The sequence below is a fragment of the Staurois parvus genome, unplaced genomic scaffold, assembly GCF_062004578.1.
Source record: "Staurois parvus isolate SC_StPar_1 unplaced genomic scaffold, SC_StPar_1.0 ptg000203l, whole genome shotgun sequence".
Classification (NCBI taxonomy): Eukaryota; Metazoa; Chordata; class Amphibia; order Anura; family Ranidae; genus Staurois; species Staurois parvus.
The window spans coordinates 3,596,440-3,610,167 of NW_028317999.1; the positions used below are offsets into that span (position 1 = coordinate 3,596,440).

The 13,728-nt window shown below is 41.5% G+C and overlaps 1 protein-coding gene across 1 annotated transcript in view; it reads left to right on the forward strand.

The window, feature by feature from the left end:
* The window catches only part of LOC149461421 (trafficking protein particle complex subunit 8-like), a 58,962-nt gene that overhangs the window by 24,278 nt on the left and 20,956 nt on the right, over window positions 1-13,728 (forward strand). Inside the window, exon 4 of the mRNA XM_089678362.1 lies at window positions 9,173-9,262. Within this exon, the coding sequence (XP_089534488.1) occupies window positions 9,173-9,262 (90 nt within the window). The remainder of the gene's footprint in view (window positions 1-9,172; window positions 9,263-13,728) is intronic.

The window sequence follows — 13,728 nt, forward strand, 5'->3', positions numbered from 1 at the left end:
TCCCCTCCCTGCCTGTCTCCTCACCGCACCCGGGGACTAGCAGGGAGCGGAGAGACCTTGCAGTGTAATGAGCACCGATTGGCTGCTCATTAGGAAAGGGTGGGTCAGGGCTTATACTTTGTCCCTTTTACTGCCAGAGCCGTTTTTGCGTTTTTTTGCACACGTTTTAAAAATCATTTTAGGCCTGAAGATGACATTAAAACCCACAACATTATATATTTCTGAAAGCAGAGATCCTAGAGAATAGTGGTAGTTCCAATTTTTTATGTCACATATTACCACACAATTTCAGTAAAAAATACAAGTAAGTTAATTTTAGGGCACAAAAAAGCAATAAATAGCCTTATTTTTTTGTAAAACATATAAAAGATGAGGTTGCATCGAGAGATAGATCTATAGAGACCTTGTAACACTGAGTCACGTGACACTGGGGAGGGAAAATGGCCAATTTGAACATTTTCACTTAGGGGTGTACTCACTTTTGTTGCCAGTGGTTTAGACATTAATGGCTGTGTGTTGAGTTATTTTGAGGGGACAGCAAATTTACACTGTTATACAAGCTGTACACTCACTACTTTACATTGTAGCAAAGTGTCATTTCTTCAGTGTTGTCACATGAAAAGATATAATATACATACAAAAAATGTGAGGGATGTACTCACTTCTTTGAGATACTGTGTGTGTGTGTGTGTGTGTGTACATATATATGTATGTATATATATATGTATGTATATATATATATGTGTGTGTATATGTATATGTGTGTGTATATATATATATATATATATATATATATATAATATTGCAGCTTATCAGTCCTTAGGGTAACAAAGACTGCTTTGCAAATAGCTTTTCAGTTGGGGTATCTTATCTGTTTTTTAAACAGTGTTTTGTAAACTACTAATTTCATGTAATGGAGATGAACAGATGAAGATCTATTTGTAGTCCAAATCAATGCAGTAGCCTGGGTGACATCTAGTGGTGCACAAATGAATATTCTAGTGCCGAAACCAAAAATTCAAGAAGCATTTGGCCAAAAACTGAAATTGACCGGGATGGAAATGACTCCTGGTCTGGGTGTCGGCATGGAGATGAAGCCCAGGGATAGCACAGCACACATACCCCTGATGGGAGTCTGGCTCCGGTCCCCCTCCCTCACTCATCAGTCAGTGTCCAAGCTGAGTGGAGCACTCATCCCTGCACAGTGTGGCTTCCTCCTCCACCCTTGGCTCCCCTTGTCACAACTCAGACGATCCCTAGGCCCGACCAGAGCCCACAGGCCGCCTCCAGTAAGCGTTATCACACTATGGAGACTGCACAGCATCCCGAGCCTGACTGCAACAGAAAAAAAGAGAACTAGACAGCCATAACGGCGACCAATCGCAAGCCGGCTCGAACAGCCCTGGCCAATGAGACAGTCAAGACAGTGTTGCTTGAGCTGCCTTGAAAGTCCAATCAGTGGGCTGTTGGCTGCAAATCATGCGCAATGAGGGGGTGCCCAAATGCTGTGTTTGAAGGAGAGGCAGAGCTAGCCTGGCAGCATTAGCTTTTCTACTTTTGGTGGCCATTATTGGCAACTTTTTCTGTCTGCAAAATGCAGTTAACTCCATTTGCGGCGACCGATTTAGCCATGCATCCCTAATGACATCTGTGGCTCCCTCCATAGATACAGTGGAAGAGTGAGCATAGCCACCCAGAGGTGACAAGTGTGTTATTTTCTGGATTACTAGGTGAGCCTAAAAAAAAGGAAACTGATGCAGAACCCACATCCAAAGACTGGGAAGCTGCAATATATTAATTATTTGTTTTGGGTTGAGATGCTCATTATGAACCTTTGTTCACTAATTGATAAGTCATTGACCAAGAACAAGAATGTGCAAAACAGATGCCCTAAAACTTTGCTTACTTCATTCATTCATATTCAGGGTCAGTGACTCCCAAAATAGTGAAGGAAGGATGAGGATCACCGCCCTGGAACTTGCACTTTAAACCATAAATCACCACTGACTCCTATATTTCTATCTTGACAAATTCCCCTTAAAATGTATATGAAGCCTTAAACAGTTTCTTTGTAAATACCCAGCAACCGTAGTATTTAAGACTATGTAAGTGAAAGTTTATAGCATGTACCTGCTCATATAGGCACAAAGGTTTGGGGCTTCCGAGGCAATGCTCAAGCCATCCCTGTTGGAGGACCACTTTTGAGGCATAGCTGCTGATTGCCCAGCACTGCTTCAGTGCCTTTCTATTATGCCTCTTGGGTAGAGACCATGTGACTGATATGTTGATATTGATCCAACAAGTATATGAACAGGTATATTTTTATCACTTTCAGGCTAGGTTCACACTAGTGCGGTATATCACATGTGATTTGCACAGGAACCGCACCGAATTCCTGTGCAAATCACATGCGATTTGTGTAGGGTGCGATTGGAGCCATACATAATGTATGGCTCAAATCGCACCGCACCAGCACCAAAAAGGTGCAGGACCTTTTTTTGGTCCGCACTATTTATTTTTTTATTTCAGGTACTTGTATAGCACCGTCAATTTACGCAGCACTTTACATATATGTATATTGTAGATTCACATCAGTCCCTAATCCTCAAGTAGCATACAATCTAAGGTCCCTAACTTACATTCATACATACACATACTAGGGCCAGTTTTAGACAGGATCCAATTAATCTACCAGCATGTCTTTGGAGTGTGGGAGGAAACTTACGCAGGCACAGAGAGAACATGCAAACTCCAGGTAGGTGGCGCCGTGGTTAGGCTTCGAACCAACAACCCTAGTAGTACTGCCAGGCAGAAGTGCTAACCACTTAGCCACTGTGCTGATCCGCACTAGAATCGGATTGCATGGATATTCACACTTATATGATCCGATTCTGCACATAGCACCACATTTTGAGGACCGATTTCGGGGTGTTGTTAACATACACACCTGCATTGCTTCACATGAGCGGGGTGCAATTCTGATGCGGTGCGGAGTTCACACAGAAAACGCTGCGAATTCTGCACCGCATCAGTGTGAACCCAGGCTTAATGACATAAACTTTTATATAATTATTTTTGTTTGGATAAAATGTTTATTGGGGAAAAAAAACCTATGGCTTGAAGTTCTTTTTAAGGCCTCAGTGACATGAGCATTGAGGCTGTCAGTATTGGGGGCCGCTAACCCGCACCTGCATACCTGTCAAATTAGAATGAACATGTTCAAACAGTTAATGCATGGTGTATGGGCATTGGTGCACATGTGAATGAGGCCTTAAACGAGGTGTAACCCCTAACACATGACAAGTTTCATGTTAGCAGGGGTGTGGAAATTTTTGAAAAAAACTACTTGTCCAAGGTACTAAATCGGTGTCCCAATCTACTTGTTCTTCATGGCAATACACCGTATTTTCGCTCCATAAGACACACCTGACCATAAGACGGTCCTAGGTTTTAGAGCAGAAAAACAAGAAAAAATATTCTGAACCAATGGACTGCAGACATAGTACAGGGAATGACCAGAGACTGCGGACACAGTACAGGGGATGACCAAGAGACTGCAGACACGGTACAGGAGATGACCAGAGACTGCGGACACAGTACAGGAGATGACCAGAGACTGCGGACACAGTACAGGGGATGACCAAGAGACTGCGGACACGGTACAGGAGATGACCAGAGACTGCGGACACGGTACAGGAGATGACCAGAGACTGCGGACACGGTACAGGAGATGACCAGAGACTGCGGACACGGTACAGGAGATGACCAGAGACTGCGGACACGGTACAGGAGATGACCAGAGACTGCGGACACGGTACAGGAGATGACCAGAGACTGCGGACACGGTACAGGAGATGACCAGAGACTGCGGACACGGTACAGGGGATGACCAAGAGACTGCGGACACGGTACAGGGGATGACCAAGAGACTGCGGACACGGTACAGGGGATGACCAAGAGACTGCGGACACGGTACAGGGGATGACCAAGAGACTGCGGACACGGTACAGGGGATGACCAAGAGACTGCGGACACGGTACAGGGGATGACCAAGAGACTGCGGACACGGTACAGGGGATGACCAAGAGACTGCGGACACGGTACAGGGGATGACCAAGAGACTGCGGACACGGTACAGGGGATGACCAAGAGACTGCGGACACGGTACAGGGGATGACCAAGAGACTGCGGACACGGTACAGGGGATGACCAAGAGACTGCGGACACGGTACAGGGGATGACCAAGAGACTGTGGACCTTTGGGGAGGGAGGTGGAGCGGGTACCTGAATTTGACAGGTACCCGCTCCCACTTCCACGGAGTTGTCCTCCCTTTAGTGTGGACACCCGGCTGTGCATGCGTGAGAAGCGCTGCGCTTTGTGAATGGCCCAGCGTCTTCTGGGACACATGACAGGTCCCAGAAGATGCCATTCACAAAACTAAAGATGCCGGCGTGGGAAGACTGTACAGCGCTGGACCGAGGAACAGGTAAGGTCCTGCTGCAGAGAAGAGCTGAGCGGTCGGCCCGGTATTCTGACATGGTGTCGGAGTCGAAAATACCAGACTGGCCGCTCCATAAGATGCACTGACATTTCCCCCCTTTTTTTGGGGGAAAAAAAAGTGAGTCTTATGGAGCAAAAAATACGGTACTTGTCCAGATAAAAATTTTTTTTTTTTTTTTTAACCAAAACCGTATTTAAATTGAAGGTGATATTAGGAATGTTTTAAAAACAAAAGGGGTTTATGGTGACTTAAACGATTAATAATTTTAACATTGTGCTGTTTATCTCTTCCTCCCCTCCCTGCCTGTCTCTAGCATCTCATTCAGGGACTAGCAGGGAGCAGAGAGAAACCATGCAGTGTAATGAGCACCGATGGGGTGCTTGTCAGGAAAGAGGAGTGTCCGGCTTATCCTTTATCCCTTTCGCTCCCAGGGCTATTTTTGAGTTTTTTTGCACAAGATTAAAAAAAATCATTATAGGCCTGAAGATTACACAAAACCCCCAAATATATATTTTCTGAAATCAGAGACCCTAGAGAATAAAATAGCGGTAGTTACAATTTTTTATGTCACACGATATTACCGCAAAATTTCAGTAAAAAAATACAAGTTCGTTAATTTTAGGGCACCAAAAAAAGAAATACATTATCCTATATTTTTGTAAAATATAAAAGATGAAGTTGCAGCGAGTAAATAGATATCCATCTTGTCAAATCTTAACTTTGCGTGCACTCGTGAAATGGCGACGAACTTCAGTACCCTATATTTTCTATAGTTGACACTTTTAAAGCCCCTTCTAGGTCATAAGTATAATGTTACAGAGGAGGTCTGGTGCTAGGATTATTGCTCTCATTCTGGCGTGTGTGGCGACATGTAATGTGTATCGCAATCAACCAATCAACGTTTTCATGCATAGGTGCCCCAGCGTGTGCTTTTACATTTAATTGTGGGGGCCTCAATTTTTTTTTGGGGGGGGGGGGGGATTTTATGTGCTTGGGTGTAACTCTCATTTTTTACAATAAAAAAAAAAAACAGCTGTTTCCCTTTTTTTTTTTTTTTTTTTTTTTCTTTTCTTTTCTTTTTTTTTTTCATCACACAGTGGACAATGTCCCCTATGTGATGATTTTTTTGGTGACAGGTTCTCTTTGAGACATTCAAGGTCTAAAAGACCCTAGATGTCTCCCCTCTGCTCCCCTGACTGTAATGTAATGCAGTGCACATTGCACTACATTAATTCTTTCACGGCCTCAATTGCCGGGAATCTCTCAACGGGGACCTGGAAGTGACATAAGGTCACTTCCAGAGCAGGACAAGAAGGGCAAGGAAGCCGACGTGACCGCTCTCTTCCCTCCCCTCTAGCCTCCAGTGGTGAGCGGAGCCTGGGAGAGGGGGCGGGGGGAGCTTCACATGGTGGTGGGGGGGGCGGTGGAGAGACTGGCACCGTGTGGAAGCATTTGGGCGGCAGTGCTGCTGCCCGAATGCTTCCACCTGACAGGTGAGCCCTGCTGCTTGCCCGTAGCAGGGCTGAAGGTTAAAAAAAAAAAACTACCTGCCTGGCGCCCGGAACTACATATCCCGGGCTTCGGGCGATAGGAATTCAGCATCCGTTATGTTAGTCCTACTGATTTTCTCCAACAGCTTTCCAACTACTTCTGTTCAGATTCATTCACTCCAGCAGCACTACAAATCATTGCTTGGGGCAGGTTTGTATATGGTGACACTAGCAAAATGCACAATAAATGTTGACATGGCTACTTGGGCTCCACTGGAAGTGCATGATCCAACTCTTGTCAATCTGATTAAATGCCTTCTTTAGTTTAAAAGACTACTAAATGTTGTCTACGCCTTTGCCTTATTTGATCTTAGTCCTGTCCTAGCTCTGGGTATAAAACTATTCATAAAGTAAGCCAATGGTAATCCTGAGACTTTTCCTTGTGCTAGTTCACGAGTAGTTTTTAATGTTAAGTGAACATCTCCTAAATTGTGAGATCTATGACAACAAATGTATGAGATGCTCAGAGCTCATTTTCTGTTGTCATGTTCACTGCTTGCCTAAGGTCATTTCGTTCAATGGCTTGAAACCACTGGTTTATCGGGGGGATTTTATAGTGTGGACATCGGGTCATAAAATATCTCTCTCAACTAGAATGCTGTATGAATCTCTTTTGCTTATGGTCAGGCATCTTTGTAGAATAGGATGGAAAAATATGGAGGGGAAATTAAAGAAGAAATAGAAGTTTGACATTTGTTTAGTTTCTTTCCTTTGCTTCAGCGCTTTGAAAGAAGATGTATGTTTTTTGTTTGTTCCCAACTAGTTGCAGTCTGTCTGTTTAACATGTATGTAAAGACAAAACTTTTTTTTATGTATCACATCTGTGCCATTATCTTAGCTGCCTGTATCCTTCTAGGGAGCTTTCCCTTTAACTTCCTGTCTCGTAGATGCAACCAGACTCGAGAGGACATTTTCCAAGTGAGAATCCTCAATTTAGACAGTTGTTACCAGAGCATTTGTCCTCACTGGAAAAATTCCATTCATCTCCTTGCTCACCTTTCAACTCCAGAACTTCTACCTAATTAATTGCTAAGTGACACACAAACAGAATGATGAATCTACCTAGCAGTGACACAGCAATAAAAACTTTGCAGAGGATTGAACTCTACCCCAATCCATCCAAAACTACAAATATGTTTTACCTTTACATACATTTTTCAAACACCATGTTAAGCTAAATATGAAACCGATATTTTTGATGGTGCAGATACGCTAAAATACATTTAACAGATGCATTTTGTGCATTTCCCATTCACAGTCCTGCTTCTATGCATACAAGTACAAAAATGTCTCCTTAAAAAAAAATACGAAAAAAATCACTAAGCTTGAGCACGTAGATGTAGGATTTTCATGTAAAATACCTTTTCATTGAGTGTCATGGAAGCTATTTACTGTGGGAAACTGACTTGTGAAGGGACTCCCAACAACAAGTGATGAAAATGTATAGACAAGAGAGCACAGTATTTACTTTTCATCAACAATACTCCTCATACAAAATTTGGGCTTTTCTTTTACTTTCTCTTTCAAGGATAATGTCTGCTGTAATGTGTTTCCGACACAGTAATATCATATGATTTTGCACAGTGTTTTTGTAATTTCCTCATTCAAACATTGGTTTTTGGAACCTATGTGCGAAAATTGAAGTGTGAAGTGAAAAATTGTAATTTTAAGCCTCATACACATAGGGGCGTCTAGTTGCTGTGCATGCCTTCCTGACTTTGTGTACACGGGAGGCACAGGTGCAAGGTCCAGTCCCTCTGTCTATAGCCTGTCAAAGTCAATGGCATGCTGTGGCTGGAAGGGGCTGACTGCTGTATGAAGTTATACTTTTGCTTAGTGCCCTAAGCAATCAGTAATGCATGCTTGGAATGCAGAAGACAAAGTGAGGCTGGGCTCTTCACCTATGCCTCCCCAGTGCATAAAAATGCCAGGAGACACACACACACACCAGCTAGATTCCCCCTACTAAAGGGGCTTTAGAGTCGAAATATTTTAGAAGGCTATGGCTTTATTGTAGATTTAGTGATCTGTTTGCTATTAAAAGAAAAAATTGCCCTTTTTACAGGAAACTATATGATTACTGCTATGTGATTTGCTTGTTATTTAATTGTTTTTTTTTGTGTTTTGGAATATAATTACCAAATTAGGTGTGTTATTTACTCAATGCTGCTAACCATTCTTGTCTCTGGTGACTTGATCATACTGTATGTTGGTTAATATGGATTTTCTTGTCTTTTTGCAATATAACAAAAACGTTTCACATTTTGCAGTGTTTTTTTCCTCTGGTCAGTTAGTCTTTTTATCTACTTAAGCTGGTTATACACTAGTAGATTTTAATTTAAAATTTTTTGTTTTAAGAATGTTTGTTCAATTTTTCAAATTAGAGTGTGCAAATTGATGTTCATTTTTTTGACCGCAGTGATGAGAAAATTTAAAAGGGTAGGAAGGAAAATTTTTCTCAAACAAATTTCTAACAGTGAATGTGGTTTTCATTCAGTAAAGTCCATTCACTCCTAATAAGAATGTTGAAAACAAGTGAAATTTGAAACAACTTTTGAATGAAATTCGTCAAGCTGTCAAATGTACTGGGAATTTTTTGTACGAATGTTCCAAAATCCACCAGTGTATATCTTGCTTTAGTCTGTATCCAAACCCTACTAATATCCTGATCAATTTGGTTGTTAAAGTAGAACTATAGGCAAAACATTTTTCGTTTTGGATAGAGCAATGGAGTGTTTATAACCCCTGTCAAATTTTTTTTTCACCATATGAGTCCCATTGTGGAGATTTCCCTTCACTTCTTGTCCGATAGTCAACAGTCAGTGGGGGGAAATCCCTGCAAATTATGGAAAATCCTCAACAGAACTAGTGTCCCTAGTGGAATATTTCCCCTTTCTGCGGGCAACCCAAAATTTGGGCTTTTTTTACTTTCTCTTTCAAGGATAATAGTAAACAGAACAAATAGAGAGGATAAATCTCCTTACGGGGACACAGACAGCATTAAAAACTGAAAATGTTATAATTCCTCTGCACTCTATCCAAAACCTAAAAAAAAAAAAGTTTTGCCTTTTAGTTATACTTCAAGGCATGGTCTTTATTTCAGTATCTTTATATTTTCAGCAACTACACCATGGTTCGAGTCCTACAGGGAAAGTTTTTTCCAGTCCATGCCAGCCTCGGATCATGAATTCTTAAACCACTATTTAGCATGTATCCTTTTCAGTCTGATATATTTTGCAGTTTGTATCTGTAAGGGAGGTGATACACTGAACAAAGTTTTTGTCAGCAAATATAAAAATGGAAATGAAAAAAAAATTGGCTCTGACCATGAGCATGAAATGAACATTTATTTCATGCAATGGTGTCCTTCATGCTCTTGCTACCACTACATGTTATCCCACAATATCTGCCTGTTGTAGATTTTAGGAAAAACACATGAGAGTGGCACAAAAACTAATAAACCAAGAGAAGCAATAGTGTTGATCAGAGCACAACTTCCCCTCAATATTATGAGATGGCAGGACAGGTCCAAAACATATGGAAAAAATCTCCCAGTGAATGGTAGCATCTCCAGCAGACCGGAGATGGTGTTGAATTGACTTGTAGGCCCTGTGGGAAATTTTAAATGGAGTCTATCTCTGGTAGATACTAGATGCTGGTAAGTCCCAGATGTCCGTCCAATCTTCATCTTCCAGGTCCGAAATATCTCTGGGCAATTTTTGTTTGAGGGAGGACAAATCCAGAAGGGCTAAAATAGATAAATAGTTTTGCAGAGCTGATGTTGGTTTCTCCAGGCTATCAGTTCTGAGCAGCGTTTTTAAGATCAGAGGAAACGAGATCCATTTGTTAGTGTGCAAATTGGCTACTAAAGGCATGGGGGGAAGTTGCAGGCATCTAAATTGATAATTGGCCGGTTCATTGTATTTTGTGCAGATATGAGAAAGGGGCATTAAAGTGTTACTAAACCCAGGACCCTGCATTCACAGTATAACAAAACATGTAAATGCAATTATTTTAGTAAATATAAACTGCTAAATACCTTTTCTCATCAGCAGTTAGAGCAGTCTTGTGACTTCTATCAGTGTCCAGCTGAGCACTGGTTAAAGCTTAAAGGAGGAGCTTTCATTCTTCCCTGTTTCTTATGAGGCTGCAGGACCCCTGACCCGCTGATTGGCTTCATTCTGTTCACATACACTCTCCCAAGAAAAAAAATACACTCTAGCAATACACACACACCAAACTGAGCATGTGCAGCTTGCCCCCAAGCCTCTGTTCTGTCAGCAGATGGATTGGGGACTGCGAAAGAAGGGGAGGATCGGAGAGAACAGGATCAAACATCCTTTTTACACAATGCAGAGGATTAACCCCTTAGGTTCCACATTGAGCATAACAAGCATGGTTTACTGCATATACAGACTGATTTTATTGTGAGTTTAGTAACCCTTTAAGTACGATTTTCCACTTTGAGATCTTTTTAATCTTAAATTTGGCCCAGCAATGGTGATCTGGAACTGTATAGAAATGAGGCAGAGAGGGGTTGTTCCACAACAGGCTATAGGTCGCATAGCAGTAGCCATTTTATATCTTCGGGTTTGGGAACCCCATAAGAACAAGGATAAAAGTTGGTTAAACTGGGTAAGGAATGACTTAGGAATCCATTGTGGTGAATTTTTAGGTAGAATTTTCATATTAACAAGGTTGACACAGCCCAGGAGCGACAACCACAACTTTCTCCATGCCTTCAGTTTAACTTTTTTACATGTAGCAATACAGGCAGCAGATTCATGATGTAACCTGTAGCTTGACGAGAGACTACAACCCCCAGATATTTGAAACACTGAACGCACTGTAATGGAAGGTCTGAGGATGCTAAAGCGGAAGCACCAGGATCTATTGAGAAAAGAAACAACTTACTCCAGTTAAATATTAGACCAGTGGCTTCTGAGAAGGCATTAAGAACTTGAAGAGTTCCCAGTAGGCATAGAACTGCATCATTCAAGAGATGTCATGTACTGTCCCCCACTATATTGTACAGCGCCGAGCAAACTTTTTGGCGCTATATAAATACTGTATAATAATAATTCAAGAACAGAAGGAGGTCGTCTGCATAGAAAGTCACTGTCTCCTCTAACCAGGCAATGCAGAGACCTTTAATATTAGGCGAGGTACGAAGAGCCTTAGCTACTGGTTCCATAAGTATGGCAAAAAGGGTTGGAAAGAGAGGGCAGCCCTGCTGGGTTCCCCTAAATGTTGAGAATGAAGCAGAGAGACCCTCCTCTCCCAGGCTTATAGACACAACTGTGTGACATATAGTGCGTAGCCATTGGAGGAGAAAGCCCATCCTTCTCAAGACCTCCCAAAAGTAGGAACACTCTATGGTATAAAAAACGTATTGTCAATATCAATAGAGTCAACTACTCTATTGCCTTCCTTAAAATGCGGTGAATGAAAGCCTATTTGGTCCTCGACAACCTGACTGAGTATGTTATTGAAAAACTTGGTTAAGATTTTTAAATGGCAGTTTAAGCGGACCACAGGCCTGTAGGAGACACATAGGGTTAGGATCCCTAGTACTTTTATGGATTAACACAATAAGGTTGATTTACTAAAACTGGATATTGCAAAATTTGGTGCAACTGTGCTTGCTAGCCAATCAGCTTCTAACGTCAGCTTGTTACGTTTTGACACAAATCCTGGAAGCTGATTGGTTTCTATGCAGAGTTACATTAGATTTGGCACTTTCCAGTTTTAGTAAATCAACCCCAATGTGCGCCTCCCACATAGAGCTAGGAAGAGAGTCTCCCTCCAGATAATGAGTATATATAGATGCCAGTTTAGGAGCCAGGGCTTCCCCATGAGCCTTTAAAAGTCCAGGGAGGCCATTTGGCCCAGGGGCCTTGCCATTAGGGAATGAATGGATAGCCAAGAGGACCTCTGTAGTAAATGGTTTCATAAGATATTTCTCAGAGAGCTAAACTAGTGCCTTTGGATCAAGGAGTGCACACAGAATAAAAATTTGAAAGTGACGTAATGTATTTGTATTGTATTTTTGGACAAAAATTACTGATTAAACAAAAATTGTACGATCTGGTATAATACGAGAAAAATTTTCCCGCTTGTCCCTTCGAAAAATTTCAGATAAAAGCTGTCTACTCACGATCAGATTATCGTACGTTCGCTTCTGAAGTGGTACTTTTTGTACGATTTTCTGATCTTGTGTACTAGGCTTTAATTTCAGATTAGTGAGAGGTCTGTCATGATGGTCTTGTGACCTCAGCCAGGTGTAAATGCAACTCTCTCCTAGCAAACATGAGTAGATCAAAATTAGCGGCAGTAGGGGAGGGATGCATAGGTGGCAGCTTGTGCATCTATCTCCTTCTGTAACTGCTGTGTAACACAGGCTTGTTAAGACCTAATAGCCACTATGGGGGAAATATACTGATCCCCGGAAAATGCCTAAATATGTCCCTAACTGAATTTTGATAAGCAGACCCTTTGTTATCAAGTAATACTGCGTACTTACAGGAATCTTCTTTAAAGTCAGGATATGAAATCTATTGAGTGCCCAAGCACCGCGTAGACCCATTTTGGGAGTGGCAAGCCCAGAGGGTTAAAACTAAAGGACTGTAATCAGAGGGGCATCTGGGTGGATAGCTCTATATGAGAGGAGGTTTCATGCATAGTAAAAAAGCAAGAAAAAGTTCTACAGGAGGAGTGTTTCCATCACAAGACCTCTGTAAGGTCATCAGCCATAGCCCATGCTGAAAGATCGCTAGTTATATGTTTCTTGTTGGGGGATCTATCTAGATCAGATGCCATTAAAGTCTCCTGTTATCAATAACTTTGCTGGGCAGTATGCAGTCACCTTCTCCAGAACAGTGTAAAAGAGGCTGTCTGAAAAGAGAGGAGGTATATACAAATTAGTTAAAACATATATCTCTGATTACATAAGCTGAAAACTACTATGACATATTTTGCCATAGGGATCAGTGTGGACACCTTCAACGACACAAGGAAGAGATTTCCTAATGAGAACCGAGACCCTTCTAGAGAAAGTGGAGCATATAGCGTGGAAAATCCTCTGCAGCCAGTTTTTAACCTCCCTAGCGGCCTGATTATGTCCATATTTCTGTGCTCAAAGCGGTAATTTTTTTGCATGGAAATATGTATTTTTTTTATTGTAGGCTTGTAATTTTTAGGAATAACTCACTGAAATCTGTCCGAACAAGAGTCTAGTAAATATCCCGGGTATGTTAAAATTTGAAACACGACATCATAAATTATAATTTAATAATCATAAAAAAAAATATAATAAATTTAATTCAATAATATAATCAAACCAAAAACACTGAAATATAGCGCCAAATTTGCACATCACTGAGCAAAGTCGCAAAATCGTTTTCAGTGTCTGATGACGAATTTCCCCACGAATCATCACTCAATTCTGCAAGTAGTTCTAATTTACTATCGCTGTTCTCTAGGTGGTCTAAAACCGATTTTGACCTAAAGGGACGCTTTTTTGGACGCCATGGACGTTTCTCAGTTTCCAGGCAGAAAGAACAGTAAAAATGTAGGCAGGGCACAGGACAAAGCACTAGGGACAAACTGTATGTGAAATGGTTTGATACAGTAATGTTTTACTATGTGATTTTAGTGAATGTCACTTTTTGTCATTT